Genomic DNA, 25,147 nt, shown 5'->3' with positions numbered 1-25,147 from the left:
CGACACTGAGTTTGGGAAGGAATCATCTTGGGCATAAATCAGGGTCTCAAGTGAAAGGCAGATGGTCTCTGACTTCAGGAAAACTCTAACCCCTCAGGTCTCCAGGCAAGGAACTGGGAATGGTACGTATGCAGCATGTGTAGTACACCAGGTTTTTCATATCTCTACTACTCTAAATATGTTCAGGCCTTGGGTCACTCTGCGACCATGGTTTGCATCATGGACAGGAAGAGCATCAGTTGCAGATAAACACAAGCTGAAATCACATGCAAACACCCCTCCTGAAGATGAGAGGTGGGATGTGACTGGCTTTGCCCTTGGAGCAGGCTCTCTGCACCTTCTGCCCATTCCTGATTTGTGTTTACCCCTCTGTGTAGTAAGCATGAAATATTAACAAATATAGTCACAACAGGAAAAACCTATTAGAGTATGGAGTGGTATAATCCTCTGTGAGCACTGCTGGAGACCCTGTGTCTGAAGGGTTTGATCTCCTGCTCTTCCCTTGCTTTCTAATGGGAGCTTCCAGCAAGGGAGAGAGGGTGAGTTACTCACTTGCCCTCTCCTCTCCATTCTTCCTTCATCCTATTTCTAAAGCATCTTAAGAGAGCCATGCCCCTGCACCAGCATTGGCTTCCACTGCAAAGCACGAGCCAGCACACACCTCTGTTTAGTGCTGGCTGTCCAGGCAAAGCCAAAGAGCTTGCTCTGAACCCCTTGTATGTCACTGTATGTAGGCATCCCCTCACCCTGCAATATGCTCCACAGACAGCCCGTAAGGAGGAGGCCATCCTTCCCAAGCTGTGAGCAACACTGAATCTTTGTGGCTAAGAGCTCCCTGTTACATGTCACATACCTGAGTGGCAGGAAGGGGCCAGGAAACATGCACGGGGGGAGATGGCAGCTGCCCTCTGCAAATCCCACCTTGCCAGTGCAGGATAGAGCAGCTGAGTGGGCAATTAGACACCTGGGTGCCCAGCAATGCTGGCTTGAAGCAATCTTCACCAGCTTACCTTCCTATGGTTAGGGGATAGCTGGTAAGCTTGGATCAATCACCAATAGCACAGTGACTCCCCAGCCACATCCAAGCAATTTGAGAGCTGCGTACGAGACAGAAACCCAGAGATCAGCAAGTCCTCTGATACGGGACAAAGTCACCAGGGGCTCTTAAATGCTCCCCTCATGGTTCACAGGTATAACCCCTCTGTGTGCACATTCATGCAGCAAGCGAAAGATACTCCTTGGTACTCCAACTGTCTCCCTCCCACCAGAGCCCAGCCCAGTCTAACGCTTCAACAAGAGCCAAGGCTGGCATGAAAGAAGGTTTTCAAAGAAAACAGACCAACCCAGCCATTTCAGACAAGAGGCTACAATAAATTGCAAGTTGGTAGAGCTCTTGGCATTTCTAACGGAGTGCTTTGTAATTACAGCAGGGCTCTTCCCCCTCCTAGCCATGTCCAAGGGTTTTTAATTTTCAAACTGTTTTGCTGGTCCATGCCAATTCCAAAGGAGCCAAATTCTAAAGGGACCCTATGATGGAGCTGGTGGGAGGTAAAGATCTAATAGCATCTGATAGCACTACCCCAGTACTACAACACAGGCCTTATCAAGCCCCAGGCTGAAATCTGCTGCAGTCAGAGCACTTGTCCTGGCACAGGCCCCTACCTCATGGGTGGGAGCAGCCTGGTGCACCATGCTCACCTCTGCAATGGCTGTATTCAGCAAAAAGGTGGAAATCAGCAAGTAAATAAACCTTTAAGAAAGGTTTACAGTTTGGACTCAAGCTCTTTACCTTATATTTAGTAACCACCCGTTTATTTTAGCATGCTTATTTAGAAACTGAATTCGTGACATGGAAATGGCTTCGTGTCTGACCGTGTTTGAATTGCATGCGGTTGGCATCCTCTCCTAATTGCCTTTGAAGATGTCAGTCAGTCACAGGACATTTGTCATGCTTCCTTCTTGCCTTTCATCACACCACTGGAGGTCTGAGTTGTTCTTGGGAAGCTTCAGGCAGGCATTTTACAAACTAAAAGCTATGCTAACAAAAAACATAGTATCCTACCCTTGCAAATAATTACACTGTTTTATTTTTCAGTATCACAGTCTCAGGAAATGAAAGAGTCCAGATTCTTTCCAAGACATTATACAGCTTTTTTTCCATCTCTCTAGCCATGAAATAGTCAAATATAAATTGTTATTTTGCTACATCTATTAAATTCAAACAACATAATTATTGGTAGAAGAAGATAAGCTCCGGAAAGCAAAGGTGGAACGAAGCACCATTTTCCCCTGCTCTTGTGTAACCAACAGAAGTGGAGCATCCAGCAGGAGGACACACTGAACACACCTCTGACTCACCGCAGAGAAAAGGACCCAGTTCAATGCTCCCAGAAAAGCACACACAGGGACAGGAGGATGCGGTGGATAACAAAAGACAATAGTTTATTGAACAAGATGGGGCAAGGCAATGTTCTTTTTACATTCAATGAATTCAGGAGTATGAAGCAAAACATGCTATACACACACAGATATGATACTTTGGTTAAATGTCATTCAGAAGCTCTATGCCAAACCTGGTAAAATTATAGTAAACAGTCAAAAATAAGAATAAGAAAAACAAAAAGGCTTGCATAGATGGATTATTGTCAGTGCGCAATTTGCAATTAAGGATTAGCTGTTGCAACACAGGGTAAACTTGCAACTCCGAGGAATTTAAACCATTTGACTAATTCATCATATCCTATGGCTAACATTTAGATTCAACAGGCTGAAAGTTTACCCTAAAGAGCTAAATTAGACAACTGCAGTTATTTCTCTGAGGAAGTTAACCGTATTGCAGTGCACAGATGCAGCTGGAGACACACTGTGGAGTCTACTTAGAGCGAACATTGATACAGTGAAACTTGTTTACCGTGAAGTAGAAAATACTCATTTGTGTGTGCCGGTGTCCTCTCCTGGGGAGAGTCCAAGCTGCATGGCCTAAGCCTTGCCTTGTGCTACCCGAGGGGGAGGAGGCAGCTGATGAAATTTCCAACCCAGAGGCTGAGGGCAGTGTGATTTCCCGACAAAAATCTGCACACTGCAGCCTGCTCTGGACACAGCAATCTGAGTGGCACTTGCATGCAGCACAATGAGAGCCTGCCCAGTGGTATATTTTATGCAAGGGGCACTGCTGTGCCTCAGTGCTATCCCCTACATCTCCCAAAGCAGCTGCAAAACTAAGCATTCAGCATCTTGAGAGACTTGCCCGTCTCCTGGGGGAGGAGACAGGGCAGAGTAAACCTCAAAGTCACCCCGAACTAGAATTCCTGCTGCGGCAGCCTCCCTGGCGCAACTGCCGCAAGCAGGACGGCAAAGAGGCCAGCTCGCTCACTCGCACTCGGTCCACGTCTGTGAGCTGTGCTTTGGTTCCTGTTGCATCCGCACACCACCCTGCAGCATCAGCGCGCTGTGAGGACCAGCAGGAGGGATCTGCTTTGCATGGCAGATACCCAGGGGAATATTCTGTGTAAGAAGCGCTGTGTTTTACAGCCTGGCTGCACTGGATTACAAGAGTGTAAACTAAGCAGGGGATTCTCACACTGTTTCTAAAGTGCTCCCCTTTATATATAAATTAGCAATCCACAGTTAGTTTGCATATAGGTTAATATGAATTAAAATAAAAACCTTGATAATAAAAAATATATATAATACACACATTGATCGATAGCAATAAACTGAATTCACACCCTAAAAAAAGAAAATGTAACAGTGGCTGTAATTTGGCACAAAATAAAAACTTACAAAGGTCTAGCACTGTAAAAAAAAAAAAAAAAAAAAGTTTTTTTTTTTTCCTAACTGAGAGATGTTATTAATTCTGATTCAAATCCTGACAGGTGGAAATGCAGAGATATAAAAATACTGTACTTACAAGATCCCTTTTACAGAGTGAAGCAGATTACAGCATTTGTAACTTCTATCCCTCCTCCCCATGGCAGAAATCCAATGAAAAGACAATCTAACCATTAACAAGTGGTATTTTCCCTTCCCCCACTAAATTCAAAACCGTAAATGAGATTAACCTGCTGGATCTATCCCCATGATGACAACTGCTTCTCACTGCAGGAAGCTGTACAGTCCACATTTTAAGACAGTGTTTCATAGCAAGGTGACTCAGATCAGACTATACTGGAGATATTGAGTATCCCTGCAAGTAAGGCACGATCACTCGGCTCGCCTGCCCTCTCCTCTGAGGGCTGTTGTGCTTCGGACAGAGGTGAGGAGGTGGAGGAGCACTTGCTGGTGAGATGTGCCTACCACAGAGGTAAGGAAGTGATAAGATTTCATGGTGATGAACTTTCCACGTGGCTACTGTTGCTTTATTAACGTGCGCAGTAAGAAAGGGATGCAGAGTTGAAATAGCCTGGGCATATGTCCCCGGCCTGGACTCTGACATACTGTTAAATCCAGAGCAAAACCATAGGCAAAGCTACTGAAACTTGGCAAGAGAAGACAAAACAATAAGGTTATTTAAACATTTTTTCTGTTATGGAAAGGAAATATTGCTCTGGTTGGGTCTTTTTAAAACGACGACTTTAATGTGCCCCTTTCCAGGGGCACACACGCAAGGTGCTGATTTTGCATCTGGCCTGGGCCGCTGCATCTCCCCAACTTCAGCAAAACTGTGGCTGCTGAACCCCAAGGTGAATTGGGTCCTTGTTGATCCACAATCTTAACTCAACTCTTGTTGACTTCAGTGGGACCATGGGAGGAGCCAAAAGTGGCTGCTAAACGTGCAAGCCCAGCTGCAATGTGTGCCTCAAAGTCTCTAGCCTGCTGACTGCATGAGGCCCAGAAGACCTATTACGGTATAAATACAGCAACTGTTCCTCTATTTATTATATGCTTTCCTCAGTTACTGATTTTACAGTTTCTCTCTCTAGGTATAGGTGTCAGCTCCCTTCCAGCATAATCTCAGGGCCTCCTTCAGAAAGGCTACAGAAAAACAAAATGGGGAGAAAAACAATTACAAGGGACAGCAAATAACAAAGGCAGGGAGTAAGAATAAAAACATAAAGGATAAGGGGTGGGGGGACATAGAGATGAGCAGCCCCCAAAGCAATTAGCCTTCCCTGGAGGCATCCAAGGAAGCAGCAGATGCTCCTGGGATCCTTCCCTTGAGCTCCCTCTTCTCAGTGCCACGGGCAGCTTGGCAGGCCAAAACAGGCTCACAAGGAGACCCTGCAGCACCACAGTCCAGGCTTTGGGATGGTTTTTAGACTTTCTCCAGTTTCCAAACAAGTCAACCAGAACACTCTCTCTCACTACCTAGCCCCAACTCCCTCCCACTGAAGTCAACAACTCGGACACTCCCGAGCATCTTTCCTGAATTGACATCCAAAGAATCTGTTAGCAGGCTCAGGGCCTTCATGACTTCTCTGATTAGGATAAGACAGAAGTTACAGCAGCCAACTGCAGTGCAAGAAAACCCATGACAGTCAGCTACAGAAGCCCAGGGAGAGCCGAATTCCTAGTTGCCGATTTCTCCTTGCCTTGCACACACAGTCACCATTTTTCCCATGCACAGTGAGTACAAAGCACAACCACTTTTGGACTTGGCAGGATTTTTCCCCATCCAGTTTTCACAAGTGCACCAGATGATACAAGCAGCAGGGCCTGGGCTGGGGTATTTGTAGAAGTATCAGTACATAAATCCCCACTAGAGATCCATTTCACAACAATAAATACAGTCTGATGGAATGCAAGGGAGGAAGAAACCCACCAAAAAACCTCCCAGCATTTTCAGCAGTAAAATTTTTGACTGTTACATGAAATATAAAAATAAACATTTATAAAATAAAATCATTGCAAATGAGGTTGCCACATTGGCCCAAGTTATCAAATAAAAATATACGGTCTACGTTGTTTTTTTTCCTATTCCTTTGAAACAACGTTAACACTTCTGAATGGACAGAGATGGAAAGAGAAGAGGGCACAATGCAAAGACAGTAAAATCTAGCCGCAGGCAGGGATATTTCCTGAGAAGAAGCAGCAAGCAAGCAAGAGCCTGCAAGTTACTTAAGGGTTGATGCAGGTGAGCAGGCTCATGGTCTGGAAGCAAGGGCATGCAGTCAATGGGATGCTGCTGATGCATAAGGTCCTATATTGCTACATTTTCGGCTAGTGCATGCCTGGAGCAAAGCTCTATCAGGGGACTAGCTAGTACTCTGCAGGTAGGGAACTGGTAGCAACATCCCAGTCAGGGCAGGAGAAGGAAGTTTTTCACTTCGGTTAAGGTGAGGCATGGGCTCTTGCTGTGGTATTAGATATGTCCTTGCAACTTATGAGAAAAACAAGTTGCCTTGTCTTCCTAGTGATTTGTTTCACAGTAGCTTTCTGATCAACAGCTAAAGTTAAAGCCTTCCAGCTGCCTTGGGGCTTGAATTGTGAATTAGTGCAAGAGAAGAGAGCCATGATCTCTTCCAATTTCCTACCAGTGCTCCAGGCCAGCATTTCCTCTCTGCAAAGCTCTGCAGAGCTGGCTCCCAGGCAGAGGAGCAGGTCAGTGAGGGGGTGAGTACAGTTGTGCCCCTGCCCCCACTCATCAAAGCCGGCAGCAGAGTTACAGCAGCCAGTGAAGAATGAAGAGCACGATGGGACTGACTTGGTGCCAGGCAGTAAGGAAGCTGGGATGCAGTGGCACCACAACCAGGCTCTGCTGCTGTGAACCAGACTGCTAAAGTGAGTAACTAGCCTGTACTGGCTAACGGACTCCAAACCATTGTCCCTCTGCTCAGCTTTGCAGGTTAAAATGCACTTGGGAAAAAAACAAATGTCAAAAAGAGATTAAAAAGACAAAAGATTTGGATGAGAGAAGGCCAAGGGCAAAGTCCACCTGACTCTGTAAGAACAGAATGTTTTTCAAAGAGTGGAGGGAAAAAATATGTATCAGTGCATGGACAAATTTGTACAGATAACTTAAACTTGCAGGCACAACCATGCCCCAGAGAGCAATCACTTCGTCCAGACTGGATGCTGCCTGGGGTACTGTATGGAGCAATGTGGAGGGAAGGCAGGTAGCACAGATATTTTGTTGACTGTTTGGACTCGGTGTCTCTAAGTTGCCTGTTACTGTGGGTTTTGCATTCAATGTCCAATGCCCATATGTTCCTCCTTCAGTGCTGTGTTTCCAACACACATTCAGGTTTAGACATAAGTTGCAGTGCTCAGTGCCTCAGCAACTGAGCAAGGAGCAACAGTAGTCCCTGCTTGGCCTGAATGAAATTCCTTGGCTTGCATTACGCTGAAGCTCAAAGGAGGTGACGACAGAGGTCCTTTCAGGCATTTAAATCAGCGTGTGTTATTCTTCCTAATCCACAACTCACAGCTTCGTCAGTTCTCTGGAGCCCTTTAGAAGTCATACACATACGGTCTAATTTCAGTTTAAATTGTCTTTCCTCTTAACTGTCTTACCCAATAACCTTGAGCTGAATGTCTGGTTGCATGTTCTACCCATACAGAATTTAGGAGTGCTTACTGGAAACCCTAAAAAGAACCACAGCAGTTAGGAAAATTTGTTCTACAAGCAAATTCCTCATCAGTCTCAAGCTCTAGCTTTTCCTGGTGTATGTTGTGAAGATCCTCTCTCCTTCCTGCAAGCTAATATGTCTCTCTGTTGGATTGGCTCAGCTTTCTTATCCAGCACAGAGAGAAACACATGTTCCCTCTTACAACTCTCTGCACTAAGTCATCCTAATATAGAAAGGACTTGTATTTCAGATGTTCTGCTGTATTGCCATAACCCAGCTCATATCTTGGATTTTCCTTCTAGTTGTATATGCATCTCTATTTGTCCAAGCTCCAGCCAAAGCTTAAAAAATAAAAAGGAAAGCCTCAAAGGATTTAAAAAAAAAAAAAAAAAAAAGCTTTTAAATCAGCTAGTTGATTCACACAGCTCAGTAGCGGCTAGATTGTACTGCACTGCTTAAGTGATCACATACGAGTAAGAAATTGAAATGAACAAATGTTCCATATTAATATGATAACACTTAAAGAGGAGATCCCAGGGGTGGAGGGTGGACCTCCCATTGGGTAAGGAATCAAGAAAGTTGCCTGGCCATTCCAGTAATGTTTGCTACAGAAGAGTCAGTACCAAAGCAAAGGCTAGCAGTTTACTGCTTCCTACGGGAACCTGGAAAGCAAAACAGAAAGAAAAAGATAAATCAGCAGGGTAGATCCTGGTGAAGAAAATACTGCAGAAATCTTATTTGTCCTGCCTCCTTGGATGTCTGTGTGACTTTAGGATGCTGGTGATGTCAAATGCCAAAGTGGCAACTGTACATAACGTTACTCAAACAAATGGAAGGACAGGTCAATGAGACAGGCAGACACTTGCATTCTTCCAGTGAACGTGAATGTCATGACAACCACTTTCCAGTGTCTCACTAAAGAAAATGGAAGAAACACTGGGCTTATAAACTATACAAAGTGCTATCAACTTTCCAACTTGTTTGACGAAAACAGAACACAAAAGGCTCAAACTTTAAGTTCTGTAAAATAAACTCCACATTTAAGTTACAATCAGTGGAGCTGGACAAGGTTGAACACTGGCTGTACCCTTCTTCCCCCACAGACTCTAGAGATAATTCAAACAACTAGCTTTTAGACTTCTAAAATCAGGCAAAAAAACAAAAACAAAACAAAACAAAACAAACAACCCCCACCCATGCTGCCCTGCTGCTACACGTTTTCAGAATACAAGCCAACAAAACAGTGCTGAGATGCGACAGGAACAAAACAAGCCTGATCTCAGGAAAAACTTCTGTCTGGTCATCCAGCAGCCAGACAGGTGATACTGTGAGGGTTTTCTGTCTCGTATTGAATTGCTTCATATGGTGATTCATCTGGAAACTATCACGTCATTGTCTTCATGTTATTTCTCTTTCATTTGCTGCCTGGATTTACAGTCATTTATCATTAAGAGATCACAGAGGGCAAGCCAGAGCAGTTTGACATGGCAAACTAATTCAGTTTTTTACTCTCTCAGCCAGTAACGTGCTCAGCAAGTACAACTTGAACACCGAACAGCATCACATGCCTGTTGGGGCAATATGTTCATTCCTCCTCTCTATTAGCATCCCTCATCCAAAAGTCCTATCCTCCAGGCTGGTTATTTGAGGAACATAGCACACAATAATCCAAATGCTGGGGCAACTGTGGCTCAATCCTACCTTTAGGAGAGTGCTCATGTTTGGGAAACTGGCGCGAGGGGCTAGGCTGGCTTGTGTAATAACGAGAGTGTTCAAAGTCATCAAGGTGAGGCTGTGACCTGCCAAGCACAGGAAAAAAGTGTTGGGATGGGGAAACAAACGCACAGACAAAAATACCTACACACCAAAGGCACAACAGCATGGCGAAAGCAATACCTCGGCTGCCTGCTCTGTCCCTGTTGGCTTGGTGCAAACTGGTGTCTGGCCCTGGCTTTCCACCTGCAGATCAGCTCCTCTGAGCACAGCTGGTCAGCATTTCTACAGTGAGAAATGCCCAGTATTCACTGCTTCTCATGGCCTGTTTCCATTTAATAACAGTTTTAAGTTGTCAGGAAACAAAACATTCCCATTATGAAATCTAATGCAAATCTCAGTCAAAAGGAACAAGGAACATTTCAAAGTGCTTAATATGCACCCAGTTTTAACTCCAGAGTGTTCTAATCAGATCCCTCTCAGTCTCCACCTGCATACCTTGCTTGTTGCCTCTTTTGTTAGCTAAACAAAAATTCCTAGGCTCATCTTAGGATTGGAAACCAAAACCACCAGGGTCACCTCCAGGATTCAGTGTCAGCAGGCCAGGACACTGAGTGATTCGGAAGAAGCGCTGTACTATACCCCCTTCCCATCAGCTCTGGAAGGAGATACCCCACAAGCACAATGCATTTGCTTGCAGCGGGGTCTCCACACGCAGCAGCAGGAGCAGCGCATAGGGCTTAGCTGGGGAGTGGGGACACAAAGGAACAATCATGCAAATTCATTGTGGTTCTTCCTTCTTGCTCAGAGATGACATTTGGTTTCACATACCCAGAAGCTCTTTAACCCTCTCAGTGCTTCTCTGCCATTTAACAAATGTCACTGAACAAGTTCATCAATCTCTGTCAGTGTTGGGCAGGGAGACTGAGATGGCCAGATGCCACAAACACAGCAAATGACGCATGTCAGTGAACATCCCACAGGCTCTGTACCCTCCATATCTCTTCAGTGCTAAAACCTCCACTCTCCACCAAGCCCCTTGTGGATCAGGCTGGTCTCCCCACAGCTAGTCCCCAGGGCTCAGCCTCTGAGCAGCCTCTTGCGTGCATTTCCTCAGTTTTACTGGCCATGTGTTTAGCTCACCGTAAAGACTTGTCGCCTTTGTGTCGCTGAGGTTCAGCCCCTTCTTTTGACTTTGAGCGCGTCGACTCGCTTGCATCATACTGACGGGAAGAAGGAGGGAGAGTGGCTCACCAACAGGCAGTCCCCATGCCTTGCAAGACACTAGCTGCTATGTCAAGGCTTCCACACCTCTGCACAGTCCTTCTGTGCTCAGTTCACACACAACTGACTACAGCCAGATACATGCAAATGGCAGGATCTGGTCCAGTTTCCAGTATCTTGAACAGCCTTGCCAAGTGAAACTGAAGCTTTGCTCTAAATATGAGGCTGAATTGGGGGATCCATCCCTAAGCTGGGGTCAAATGCAAAAAATCACTGTGTAATGACGGTACACATGGTTTAGCAGAGCACAAGGTTGCACTCAGCTGTGCCCCTGCAACTGGTTCAATACAATAAGGAGGCGGAAAACATCAGAACTATCTCCATCTGGCCCTGAGATTAACACAACACCCTCTTTAGTACCTTGACTATTGCTTCATTTGTGAGGCCTCCTGAAGCTTGACATACCTTCCAGTCTTGATCATGCCTCTTCTTTTCAAAGGAAGACTTTTCTCGTTCCTTTTCTTTCTTGAAAGCTTTCTTCTCCTCGGCCATCAAGAGACGGGCTATTTCCTGGAAGAAAAAGTACAGAGCACATGTCAAACTCTTGTGGGTTTGAACTGTTTAAATCCTTTCCAAATACATCTTAACACAGCATCACTGTTAGAGGCCTAATGCATCTTGTACTGTGTCCTCTATAACATGCAAGGTCCTTGGATCCCCATAAGGGACAATTACTGAATGCAATGGCTGCAAAGCCATACGAGTCAAGATTTCACCCGAGCCTGTGCTTGGAGATCAAGTGACACAGCAGAAACGAGACTGGCTACATACTATGTGCTCAGCGGATCTCTGATTTGCTTGGTTTGCATGTGCAGAGCCTTTCGACCCTGTTTCTTTTCCTCCAGTGTGGGGTTCACCTTACAGCATATCATAGTCCCCCAGGGGATTTGGTTACAAGAGCTGCTACACAGCCATGAACCTCCCTGATCTGCCGTGGCTGCAACAGGCAGTGAAATTCCCTGCTCGGCCAGCCTGAGCATGCAAACCAGCTAGGAACAAACACCAGCAGAGCCCTGAGCTTCCCCAGCAAGGAGAGAAGTGAACAGTTAGAGCATCACAGGGGACAAGTGGGGTTTAACAGTTTCTACAAATAAAGGCATAGTGTGAACATTTGGGTTCTTGCTCACCTCATCTTGGGCTACTTGAGCTGCCTTCTCATCCATCTGGTTGGCCTAAAAGCAAACACACACACAAAATTGCTACACCTCTGAATAACTCAGATCCATCAACCTATTGGGCAGGGCAGGCAGGTGCTCACACATCTTTGCTACCATCTTCTCCAGATAAACTGAACTAGCTCAACAGTTACCTCACAACCCGATATTAAACTGGCATTTCAACTTCTTAGCTGAATCTTGCCCTCACCTTTCTGCCAATCACATTGCAATACATTGCCCACCCTGCTGCCTTCTCTCCCACCAAAGGTTCATACTGGCTTGTCTCACTTCTGAGCTGACCATGCTGACTATATGCCATCTTCACTTGCATAGAAACGTTCATTTAACATCACTCTGCTTTGATCATTTAATTTTCGGGTGTATCTGGATTTATGTTAAGCAAACTACAGAAAATAGAGCTCTACTGGGCAAAACCCACTTCTCACTCCACACGCATGTATAGGAGAGAAAGATGAGCACCAGAATGCAGAAGAGCAAGGCCTGAGGTATTAAGAGTCACCATCATACGTAAGAAGTTTGCAGAAGGAAATTGTCACTATGGGGAACATTAATTCTTCCAAGCTGATTAATGTACACTCTCTACTTACCAGGAGCTCTTCCTCTTGCAGTTTCCGAGCAATCTCTGCATCAGACAATTCCTGTTCCCTTCGAGGTTTGTCATAAATAGCTTGCTTTGCCCCCCTTGACTTAGTTCCTACAAAATTAGGAGAAAGGGAACACTCAATTCACCCATTTCAAACTGCTTCTGAAAGGAAATCCCCACCATCTCCTCAGTGTTGACTCTTCAGCCACCTGCAAAACCCCGCACAAGGGGACCAGAGAGCACAGCAGAGTCCCTGCCAGACAGCTATTTTGACAGGATCTTTAGCTGAGGTGGAATATATACCTTGGAATGAGTTTTTCCTATATGCATACTTCTGCCATTTCCTGCATAACAAATGCCACTATGTGGCAGAAGCAGCTACCCTTGTTGCCATGGTTTATGCCTGCATAGCGATGGTAGCAAAGGAACTGCAGATTTTTCACACTGGACTGATACAGGTATGCTGGCAAAACTCAGCAATGGAGAGCAGCCTAACACATGCTACGAGCACAGCGGATTCTGTAAAACATATCTCTGGAACAGCATGGGCTGCAAAAGTTGCCTGGGACAGACTCACACAGTCTCCAACAATTTCTTCTTTCGGGCTGACCCATGAATTTTGCAATTCATAGTGAAAAAAGTCCAGACAAGTAAACATTTTTGAAGTTCACGTAAGGTTCAGTTCTTTCTTTGGGTAGACTGTTTTATTTAGCTGTTTATTTTAAACTACCTCCAAATGATCAAAAATGTTGCAGTCTGAAAGCCTCTCCATAGTCTATTTGCAATAGGGCATCAAAGTAGTCTTACTGTATCCCTTTTATAAAATGCATGGCTTCATTCACACACAATGAATTCCTTCTCTTTCTATCTGCAGTTTGAACTGTATTGTTTGGTAGTCTCAGACATCTAAATGAGGTTTCTGCTTTTTATCTGTGGTATACAGATACTCCAGATGTCTCTCTGTCGCTCTTCCATGCCAAAGTCAGGATAAGTTTCACTCAAAACTTTCATGTCTCCAGTTACACTGTTTGTGCATTTATTTTAAATAGATGTTACATGTTACTTGGTCATATAGCAGATTCTTTCTGATCAGGCAAGACCAAGGAAAAAAAGATGCAACCAACCTCTAAAAATTTTCTGTGCATTTATCAACAAACTACCATCATCCTCTGCCACGTATCCCCCTGAGACTGCAAACTACACAGGGCCAAAGACCACATGCATCAACCTTGAATAAAAATGTAGGAATAGGAGGTACCTCCTCTCCAGGTATAAAGGTGTGTGTTTTTCTGTTTTTATTTAAACTGAAGTCAACCAACTGATGATCTTAAGCAATTAACATCCCTCTTAAAACCCTCTTAGCACAAGAAGAGAAGCAACTTCATTTCTGGCATATTATAGCCAAGTGTATGGCCTGGCCTTTCCCAGAACAACTTGATCAATCCAAGATGTGAAGAGCTGCAATCTCAGGCCAGTACAGAAACTCTGGCAAAAACTACCAGCTTGGACAGAGTTATATCATTCAGACTGTTTCCAAGGCCACAATAAATGCAGTTTTACCATGCTGGAATGAATGCAAGCTTGCTGACAAGCTCCCATGCACCATTGCCTCTATGAAGGATAAAACTGAATTTCCAGGAATTACTTGCTGGAGAGCCATGCTGAAACCAGGACTGAGCTTTCTTTACACATCAATTGGTGCTAGTCTTGATATGCTCAGAAGACAACAATAAACATTGTTTCCATATCACCTCTGCCCACACGCAGGGAAGCACAAAGCTAGCCATGATTACTGCCCGCAGGAAGAGGATATGAACTTCTGTTTAAGTGTCTTTAACTCAATGTGTGTGTGATAGGATACCGAGTCACTTGGGGTCCATGTTGTATCAAGGCAAATCAGGACCTATTAATTTTATAAAGATCTGATCAACACCTTCTACATCCCCCCAAAAAACTTCTGCATTACGAACACAAAAAATAATTCTTACAGCATCTCCAGAGGCAGACACGTGTTATCATCCCCACCTTTCCAAGTGAAGACCAGACAGGTGCCTCGACATAAGCTTCCCACCTTGCAGCAGTTAGAGAGGTCCAAATCTCTAAACTCCTACTTTGTAAGAGATAGATCATCCCCACTCCCATTGTTGTTTTAAAAGCAGAAAGGTGTATCTGGATTTTTAAAGCACCAAATATTATTAAACAACAAAATCCACACTAGTACATGTTTTCTAGCAAAATCCACCTGTTTCAGAACTTCACAAGAACTCAGTCTTCCAGATGTTTCCAGTTCAGACACTGGATTCCGCCACAGAACATCCCCCAACAAGAATTGCTTAGGTTTCCAATAGAAAGTGGATGGGAAGTGCTGGCTTGTTAGTGCTTAAGCAAACTCCTTATTTACAGCCCTGTAACCCAAATCAATGAAACAGAAGGGTATAACCAAAATATTTGTTACTTTTGTTCCTGTGTAAGGACAGCACAGCACTAATTAGATCAATAAAGTAAATGGTGGTTTTCCATAGGATGCCAAGACCACAGTTTCTAACAATAACTTCTTACTTGTCCTCTTTGATGCCAGGATCAGGAAATAAACAGAGTGAGAGTTTTAATGGATAAAGAGAATCACACTGAGTAAGGGAGACACCCAGGCAGGATTCACTGTGTACAGACAACAGACAGGTATTGGAGATATGAGTCTTCAGAGGGAAGAAAAAAACCCACAGGTTTCAAACAGCAGGATGGGGCAAGCAAGGCATCTTCCCCACACGTTTGTACGCCTTCCCCATTACTTGGTTACCTGAATCTTGTTGGCAGTCTCCAACCCTTCCCCGGGTCACCATGTGTGGAGAGGGGGAAGGTTTTCTCCCATGTCCTGCTCTTTTGTAATCTCTCTCCTCACCCTTCCTATGATCTTCTCCGGACTCGGAGTCTTGGAGTCTCATGTCGTGAGCTGTCCTAGGCGATGTGCGGCCATGACGGCGGGATTTATGGTTTCCTGGGTGCAACAGCTGGCTGCCATGATGATGCCAGGTTTCCTGCTCAGCTTCCAACTCCACATCAAGAAGGGGAAGGTGTTTTTCTCTGTCATGCCTTGATGGCTTTCTGTCATATCGCGCCTGGTTTGTGAGTTCATGCTCTGAGTCCAGATTAAGGCTGAGAGGCCTCCAAGCCTTCTCTCTGCCAGCTGTCTTCCTCTCCTGTGGCTCCCAGCTACCGCTGCGGTCAGGGGCAGCATGTTTGGCCCCTCTTTCCAGGTCCAGGCTGGGAGGTCGCCTGGACCCACCCTGGCTGGCTGATGTCCACTCCTGCCGCTCTCTATCATGCCGATTCCTGCGCCTGGCCTTGCTTGGTTGAGGGGAGCAGCGAGGATCCTCTGAGGGGTGACGCCTGTGCTCAGAGGTGCTGTCAGGCAAAGGCACTTTCTGGTGCTCTCTCCGCTGGTGCGTGTGCCTCTCGCCACTGTGGCGTCTGCGAGGCTCAGAAACCTGCTCTCTAGAGTCACCCTGCAGGTGTGCTGAGCAATGGAGGGGGAACAAACAGGGGAGCCGGTTAGTGACACACGGGTTAATGGTAACTAAACGAGGCAGGTCCCACAGCATACAGACAAAGGAGTTTGATGCAAGAAAAGCCGGAAACATAGGTGGAAGTGAGGAGCACCAGCATGGTGGGATCAGAAGGAAAATAATGGTGGGCAAGCAGGCAGCAGGTGCTCACAGAATGTAATGAGGGACAGAGTGAAAGAGCAGCACGGCCAGCCCAAGTGCAGGCAAGGGATGGAGCTATGCATGAGCCACGGGGCTGGAGCAGAAGGCACAGATGCATCACAAAAGTGTATCCAAGCACCTCTAAGACAAGGCCAAGCTGGTAACAAGATTAAGGGCTTTATTGATGCAATTGGGGTGGAAAACGGACAGTAGAGCAACCCATCTCCTGGAGACATGGCATTTCCACAGGATGCTAGAAGGAGGTTTGCAAAGGAGAGCACGAAATGGAGATGAGGCTGGGAGCTAGCAGGGGAGTGTAAGGCAGAATAATTCAGGCCAGAATGGTCTAAGCAGGGTCAGGCTGGATCCTAGTTTATGAGAACTAGTGCCTTGCCCTGGTTTTAGCCACAAGATGTTTCCTCAGAAATATCAGCTTCTCCTGACCGTGGGAGATGACAACCCACATAATGGCAAGCCCATTCCACCTCTCTTTTTATGACATCAGGGATAACTGCACCATACAAACACAAACTGTCACCTGTCTCTGACAGACCCAGAAGCTTCAGGGCCCACACTTACTCATTGCATAAATGCAATTTTAGACTCTGACTGTAGAGAGAGCTACAGAAACTTAAGGGCAGGATAAGACTTGACAAAAATTGAGCTTCTGACCTCAGCAATGTAGGTGGAACAGTTGCTAACTAGGCAGCTTGGCCAGGTTGTTTCCTCTGTGCTTTCCAAAAAGCAGGTGGGAATTTTCTTTGCTTTTAGTTTCAGTAATAAAACTGACACAACTGCGAGAATGCAGCAGTCTGCCTCTACCCAATCTGCTAATCAATTTGTTTTCTAGTCAATGTATTTGCTAAGACAAATCATTACACAGAGTGAAATATTACGTCTACAGCAGCTTTTCAGAGTGAAGACATATTTCTGAAGAAAAAATTTCCCTGAAGCAGAGGCTGATTTGAAACAGAACTATACAAAAACAGAGTAAATTCCTTCTCTACTCCTAAGTTTTTTATAGTATCTAAAAATATTCAAAGGAGATTTCACTGCACATAGATTGCATTCTGTCTTAAGAAAGGCAGAGCTATTTATTACAATCATCCACACTTTGGAAGAAAGGGCGGGAAGAGGAACAGGAAAAAAAACCCAAAAACCCCTGAATGTTCCTTTCAAGTTACACTATTTACAAAAAAAATTCTCATAGCCAGCAAAAACACAGTCTACAGAAAATCCACCTTGAAAACAAATCTGTTTGACTTTTATCCAGAACAGGTATATTTTTAAAAAGTCAGGAACTGTAAGAGTAACCACAGCAGTTCCTGGTAAGTGGTGGGTTTTTTCTGTTCAGTTTTAGATCACTAGCGTGATTTACCTTCTTTATTTCTTATAAATAGCAAATAAAAAAGTCTGGATGACTTACTGAACAACAGCCACTAGAGATTGAAAGCAAGAGTCAGTTTCTGAATGATACCAGCAAGCATCTATAACTCAGCATCCTTGAGGATTAGTTCAATTTTGTCATTAAGGAAAGCTCAATAAACAGACCGACAGAGAAGGAGATCATGAGAAAGCAAAGCGTGGATTGGAACACAAGGCTGTGTTGGGAAAGGATCAGTCCGGGTAACACAATCATGCCAGACAGCCCGAGCAGGAAATTTGCTTTTGGCGAATCTCAGGGCGATTAAGCTTCCGGCAGGGGCCAGTTCCTGTGACACCTTCCACAGGGGCAGCGTAAACACTCCTTATGTCTTGGTGTTACTCTCTCAAGCAGCATGTAACTGGGCGAATGCAGAAATATTTTTCATGGCACAGATACTTCTGGGAGGAACTTTGCCTTCCTTCATGTCTGTTTTTCCTCTTTTTAAAAATTGGGATTGCTCTGGAGCAATAGCCCTAACCCACATTCCTTCTGGATGTCAGTAAATTTGCATCCAGTTTAAAGACAGACAACTTCCCCACCACCACCCTGCCCCCCCCCCAAAAAAAAAACAAAAAAGAAAAAACAAAGCAAGGGCTTTGTGTGTTTAAGTTCACATGCAACAAAGATGATACAAACCAAGGATGCTGAAGCCTAATTGAATGGTGCCTAAGTACTTAAGGGGTTTCAGATCAACGTACCAGATGGCATGGGCATCAAAATACACTTCAGTCTGTTCTAATTTTTAAGGAATAAGAATCAAAAGCAATACTACTACAAATAGTCAGGCAGAAAACTTTCTACCTCACCTCCTGCACCACAGATTATTGCAGGAAGAAAACTTAGACCCACAAAATACTCTGCTCTCCAAATCCACACTACAGTTTAAGTTTGGAAAGTCACAGGCTTTTGTCAGCTATTTCTTTTATAATATCCATCCTATACTCCCAGCTCTGCATGGCAAGACTGCTTCCTATACTGTTTTATTTTTCAGAGACTTGCTCCACTTAATTCTGAAAATTAGGGTGAGGGATGGCCATAAGACTCACAAACTCATGTCTTTCCAAGCTTTATACACATAGCAGAACTTGTGGCCATGAAGTTCCTGGCTAGTTACTCTTCTGCACTTTGTGCTGTTGGTTTTCTTAGTCATCCTTGAAATTCCTGCCAATTGAGTCTAAAATACTCTATGTGCAAGTTCATATAAAAATATTAAAATTACGAATGGCAGGGATGTTAAAGTAAGAAATAAGAGGTTGTGTCTCCATCTTGACAATCTGTTAATCAAAAACAGCCTGTTTCTTCCCCACCACATATTTTCTGAAGAACGAACATAAGAACCACCACCAGCAAAAAGCAAAGCAATCCCCAGATTGCTCCATAATTAAACACACCCTGATTGTCTCTTCCCAATTTAAAAAAGCCTGCATTAGATCATAAAAGCTGCCCAAGAAAAAGCAATACAGCCCTGTGGGACATATCTTTTCCACAACATACAGTCCCAGATGATAATCACAGTGAAGATATCCTGTGGAGATGACCTTGTTATTCAGTAAGTCATTCAAAGCAATTGTGCTAATTTTAGTTCTTAGATACATACCTGGAAGGGATTATTTTTGAAAAGCTGTCCTATGAACTAGAATTTATTCCTTTATGCACTTACCAGTGCCAGCATCACAGGTGGGCACCCAGAACCATTTCTCTTCAAATGTAAGTGTGGAATCATCCTGCAATTATCCTCTGCACACTTGCAATATGCAGTGTATTATGCATACTATGCAGTAATAACTGTGACTTATGTAACATCATTTACTGTCTTTTTCCACAAGCCCCTTCAAAACATGTATGCATGCATGTGCATGCACATATACACACCCCATCTCTATCCTTTAGGCCATCTTATAGGACCTTGGGAAAAGCATAACATTCTGTTTTTCCCCCCAACACGCTCTTCCTGATTCTAGAATAAAGTCTGATCTTGACCCCTGGAAACTGATGCAATGTTATGGTGCTGAGCGCAGAACTGTAGGATAAAGGAAATGTCCCAAACTGAGGTGCCAGACCAAAGTTCACCTGCAATATCATGATCTTGACCCTTTATCTAGAGGAAGGTTACCTCCATTCTCTGAATAGTAACCATCTTCACAGACTGCGTGTCCCTGGGATTCTGGGTAGTGCTTTTTGCGTTGTTGTTCTTCCTGCAGCTCCTTTTCTTGTAGGAGACGGGCAATGTCCTATAGAGATAAACAATCATCACATTTCCCAAAAGGACATGTCCAGATTATTTTATTCAAATACACATGTAAAAATCCTGATACGTTAACTTTCCAGACTTCACCGTGACAGGGTTACTTGCCCCTTACACAGGAGATCTGCATAAGATCTGCATAGATTAACAGTCCTTTTTTCTTGTAACCTGTCCTATGTTCCTGCCCTTAGTCTTATTTTGTGGCAGTGACTTGCCCAAACTAACTATCGGCCACGTACACAATCTTTCCCTTTCATTGCATGTAAGCAGATTGTCTTTGCTGCCGGACACCCTTTCTTCATGCTTCCATATGAACACATTTCTAGGCCTGCTCATCCCATCATCACTACCAGTTTTCAGGTGTCATATGATCAGGCTTCCTCATGGTATCTGGCTCCCTTCTGCATAAAAGCAGCAACTTCTTTTTTGGAAGGAGTTCTGGCAAGATGTTCTGCTCATCATCAGCTTTACCACACATCCCATGTGCAGAAGGCCTGTAGCTTTCATTATTTTATATCTGCACAAAGTGCTGCTACCAGGACACAGCACCAGGCACCTCAGCACAGATCTGGAAGTCTGAATTCAAGCCCTCTGTGGAGGGTGCTTCCAGCTTAGCCGCTGATGCAAGGAGCCACCTCAGCAACCAGTATCTGATCTCACCAAGGTCCACCACTGAACTTCAAATCATGTAGCAGACTTGCAGGTTTCTATTCCAAAACCTGCTCCATCAGGTTCCTATTCCACCTACACAAGACTCCAGAAGACCTCAATGGCCAAAGATGGCTGAAGGGACTTCATGTACAAACACGGGCTTTCAGCAAGATTTTGGAACTTACACAAGCGTGCTCACACAAGTGATGTACCAAACCTCCCTCTCAAACTCCACTAGCAAAAAAAAAAAAAAAAAAGAGAGAGAGAGAGAGAGAGAGAGAGAGAGAGAGAGAGAGAGAGAGAGAGAGAGAGAGAGAGAGAGAGAGAGAGAGAGACACAAAGACTGTTTCAAGCTGAGGGCTCTTCTGACTAAAAAGAGTTCCCAGAACAAGTCATGAACTTGCTTCAGATGGGATGTAATTTACAGGGGCTGTAAGATGCCAACAGGGAAATGCATCAATTTGACAGATGAAGGCTGGAGTGAAAGAAAATTGAATGGGATCTCAGGCAGAAAGAAGCAATGCACAATGCAGGAGTGCTGTAGGGACTGTAGGCTGTTTATCTTCTGTCAGGGCTTTGGCAGATATACCGTCAAAGAGAATAGCACTCCATTTTCCTAATTGGTTTTCCTTTGAATTGATTAATGGTCCAATGAGGCCTAGCAACAGTAAACAGCTCCTTGGGGCTTGTTTATTTGGGGACCCAAAAACTCATGAGTCAGAAGAGCTGTTTTGGAGCTAGGAAGAGAAGCTGGAAGATACTGGCATAGCAAGCTAAGTTTTAGGATGTTATTCATTTAAGCCTTCCCAAACCTGAGTTGGCCAACACTGACAGATGTGGAAGACACAAGTTTAGTTGCTCTGAGATAAAGCATACTTGAACACCAAACAAAAATAACAGTAAAGGTGAGTTTTAGCCACTTGATTCCTAATGCCAGCAATGGACATGGCTGGAAAGCAGTCCTTACCTTCCAGAGGTTTTGCAGGGATCCATACCTTACTAAACATATTTGGGACACTCCCAAAAGCAGCCACTGTGGCCCAGCTGTGGTGCAATGGAAACACGTTTCATTAGACTTACAGCCCAGGGCGAAAGACCCCCGCCGAGAGCACGGCCAGATGAGGCAACAGAAACCGGGGAGAGCCTGGTTCAGAAGTAGGAGAGCCAAGGAAGGGGGGCAGATACATGGCCTTGTCTCCCCCATCCCAGGCCACCCGGTCAAAGTACCAATCCAGCTTCAAAGACCAAGTTCTCCCTGTGCTCTCTTCCTCACTGTCACTGAACCGTAGACTCCCTCCAACCTAGTCATTGTTCCTGGTCTCCATTTAAGCCCCTAGGTGAGTCTGTAATGGAGGCTGAGCCCACTTTGTAGACAAATGTCTTTATACATCCCCAAAGGACAGGGAAAATGTGCTGTAGAGGGCAAGGAAGCCCCTCATCTCTCTGTGCTCCGAGTTTGCCTTGGCAGAGTAATGAACAGCTCCTTGAGTGGCTCAGGGCCTTTATAGAGCTGGGCATGTAAAGCGAATGCTGCAGGTATGAAAGACATCACTGAAATGCAAAGTCAGAGCCAACACCCTCCAAAACACTGGGTGTCCAGCAGCGTTGATGGACTTTGGATGGGTGTTTAAATACAAACTTATTTCAGGATTCAGATCAGACTTAAACGGTAACCAGCTTTGTGAAGGACCTGGGGACAACACAGGCTCTACAACAACAACGACAAATCCCTTACCCTGCCTAAGTTAACCTCTTCTAACAAATGCAGAAAAATGTATAAATATATGAACTTAAGCATATTATCTCCAGGACTGAAACAGTTCAGGACTTGCAAATCCACATAAGCTATTTCTTACAAAGTGGACTTCTAGGAAGACAGGCTTAGTGCTTCATTTAATAATTCTCTGCACCAAACTGCAGATATGCCCAAAGCACAGCACTGTCACAACACTGCTAGCCACTACTGATTTTGGGGACTTACCAAATACACTGGGTAAATACTACACCCTCATGTGCAGCAAATATAAGACTAGTCTGGCATGTGTCCCGTACTTGGGTAATACAGAGTGACCTGCAAGGTATGTGTACAGATGCTGTGCCAAGGGCTACAAAAGCATCCTTGATGGCATCCCTACTCCCCACAGGGCTGCATAGTGCCCTGGGAGGTTGTCAGCAGGCACTCGCCTTTCTTAGGCTCTGCTTCAGCACAAGAGCCCATCCAAAAGAAATAAGGCAGGCTGAGACCCTGGAAGATTATCCCATCTTTGCCTCGGGGAAGCAGGATCGATTCAATCTCTCCAAAAGTCCTGTTTCAAAGGCAGGCAGTGTCATCACACATTGGTTCTCAGCTACAGCCTAATCCAGTGCACAGCTAAATTACAACCTCACTTGGGAACTTCCCACATACCAGGAAGAGAAAGCTTATTAATGGCTTCTCTTTTTTTGCTTTGAGTCACATTCATTTAAAGACTGTCCCCCTACAGCATAGGCTGTCAGTACACTGCTTTGACAGGCAGCAGGGACCTATTCTCAGACTGCTGACATCCCAGAAGCTCTCTATTTTAAGCAGAAAGAAAAGGTGCGATTCCCACAGCCAGTATATGAGTGCTATTGCATCCCCTTTACCTTCCTGACAGAATCAGACAGATGGTCACATTTAGATCACAAAATCCTTTAGCCAGAGTGCTTCTCAGTTTTTTCCCCCCACTTGCTACCACAAGCTTCTCTCATAAGCCCTTTTACCTTTTCATGTCTTCTTGGCCAGCTTTTGAGTACTTGTTTGGGCTTTATAGCACAAGAGGAAAGAGAGGTCTTACACAACTATCTGTCAGTTAAGGACAGGTCCTTATCTCAGGTTCTTGCAGAACACACAGTCTTTTATTCAAGCTCTTCCAATAGGGGAAGTGCCACCAGGTGCCTCTTAAGCATCTTAAGTAGCTGGACTTCCTAGGGAACAATTGTAATCAGAAACAGGGCCATGCTTCAGGCTCACGCTCAAATGTTCCTCTGTTTCTGTCTCTCTCTTGAATACAAAACCCAACAGTCTGACACGATAAAGGAATCAACAAGCTAAATCTTTGGAAGGCCATGAACAGACCACACTGACCACTCTCAGGCAGCAGCAGTAGAACCATAATCTGCAATTGCGGAAGGAATCTGCTAGCAAGAGACTGCACCTCGGTGTTCATACTCTGAAAAACTAAATTGAAGATGAAGGAAGGTAACAGAGAAGCTGGGGGTGGATGGCTAGCTGAGGGTCCTGCTGAAGTCTTCACACCAAGAACCACAGCAATCACAGCCCAGGACTGTCCCAAAAGCAGTACATGTCTCCCTGCATACGAGCAAAAAAGTTCTAAGATTGCAGAAGCAATTACTTCCCTACATCAGGGCTTTGAGCACCTCAACAAGACCTACATATTGCTTGGCCCCTTTGTTAGCAAGGCCCCCAGCATCCACAACCCTCATGGTCCTTGACTGCAGGAATAAAGTACAGTCGTAGTCCTCACAACATGCCTCCCTGTATCATTATTGCGTGAGCAGCAAGGACCAGGCTTGACATGATGTAAACCACCTCCTCTGGCTAATGATTAGGAGATGCCTGCACTGAAATGGTCACTACAAATAGCCCTGCCATCTGTGCAGCTTTACAGGTTACCTCATCTTTTTCCTCTTGCCTGCGTCGCTGCTCTGCTTCAAATACGAGCTTCACTTGGATTTCCTGAGCCATCTCGCAGTCCTGTCGTTCCCTAGAAGGCAAAGAGACAAAGATCACACACAGCTGAAATCAGAAATCAGCCAGCCTGGAGACAGGGATAAAAAGACTAACAGAATGCATCTGATTTACACACAAGAGTTATTACTCAGTATTACCGCAAAGCCTGTGAACCCTCAGCAGGCAGCAGGACTCCCTGTGCTTACTGCTGGACAAATACAAAAAAGATGTGTCCCAAAACATTCATAATTGAATAATAAAGCAAGAGAAAGCAGATTAATAGACAGTTTACTAGAAGAGGAGATTGGAGCAATATGATACGGCAAGCCAAGATAATGCACAGCAGTCTCTGCAAACAACAGCCTACTTCTGCACCAGGGTTTTTGCACACATGGTGCCAAAGGAAGAGTTTGGGGGAAGGCTAATATAGTTGTTTCTGGGCAGCGGTTTTCACATGAAAGCCAGGAAGGAGAAAGTGCAGAAATGGTTATGGGAAAACGCAATAAGTAGGCCAAGCGGAGGATGAAGGTGGCAGTTCAGTAATGAATGAGAGATCCTGCTGAGCTGGGGTGAGATAGAGAAAGCAGAACCAGTGCAAAGAGGCAAAAGAGTGACATAAGTTGAAACAAGGGGTGAGGAAGCAATCACCGTGGTGCCATTGTGGATGCAGCAGCAATGCATGATTGCATTAACTGGGGACAGAAAAAGAAATACCAGAGTAATTAAGACATGAAACGAAAGTTTCGGTGGTGTGGGTAGACAGGCAAGACTGTATTTCAGAAACATTATGCAAAAAGCATCTGCAAGAGCTGTGCAATGCTTAGCTGTGTGCTCCGAGGGAGAGCGGTCTCACTGAGGCCCAGCAAACAGGCCTGAAGGATGGGCAGGGTTTGCTGGCTGGTTGGAGCACTGGTTCTCAGCTTGAGCTAGAAGAAAAGCGCAAACAACCCAGGAAACTTGAAGACAAAAGACTGGAAGGGAGTGCTGGACAGAAGTGGAGGAAATGAAGACAGCAAAGGCAGACAGGCACTTTTTGTAGTGAAACAGAGAGAAGTGGCACTGCTGGAGGGGTCAGCAGCATGGCAGGGGCCTCTTGTTTTGTAGGAAGCTAAGGAGAAAGAAAGAAGTGGAAGGAGTGAATAG

At 44.9% G+C, this 25,147-nt stretch overlaps 1 protein-coding gene across 2 annotated transcripts in view; it reads right to left on the bottom strand.

Annotated features, from left to right (window-relative positions):
• Positions 1-2,416: 2,416 nt before the first annotated feature.
• The window catches only part of CCDC50 (coiled-coil domain containing 50), a 47,464-nt gene continuing 24,733 nt past the window's right edge, over positions 2,417-25,147 (bottom strand). The window contains exons 4-12 of one of the 2 annotated variants that reach the window (XM_026093481.2): positions 23,948-24,038; positions 19,510-19,627; positions 15,064-15,780; positions 12,271-12,377; positions 11,633-11,677; positions 10,911-11,015; positions 10,365-10,444; positions 9,210-9,307; positions 2,417-8,170 (exon numbers count right to left, since the gene is read on the bottom strand). In XM_026093481.2, coding sequence (XP_025949266.2) covers positions 8,151-8,170; positions 9,210-9,307; positions 10,365-10,444; positions 10,911-11,015; positions 11,633-11,677; positions 12,271-12,377; positions 15,064-15,780; positions 19,510-19,627; positions 23,948-24,038 — 1,381 coding nt within the window. In that variant the 3' untranslated portion in view covers positions 2,417-8,150. The remainder of the gene's footprint in view (positions 8,171-9,209; positions 9,308-10,364; positions 10,445-10,910; positions 11,016-11,632; positions 11,678-12,270; positions 12,378-15,063; positions 15,781-19,509; positions 19,628-23,947; positions 24,039-25,147) is intronic. The other variant, XM_026093482.2, reaches the window with a different exon arrangement.

The sequence above is a fragment of the Dromaius novaehollandiae genome, chromosome 9 (genome assembly GCF_036370855.1).
Source record: "Dromaius novaehollandiae isolate bDroNov1 chromosome 9, bDroNov1.hap1, whole genome shotgun sequence".
NCBI lineage: Eukaryota > Metazoa > Chordata > Aves > Casuariiformes > Dromaiidae > Dromaius > Dromaius novaehollandiae.
The sequence above is the reverse complement of the archived record's forward strand: the minus strand, read 5'-3'. Positions and strand labels throughout refer to the sequence as shown.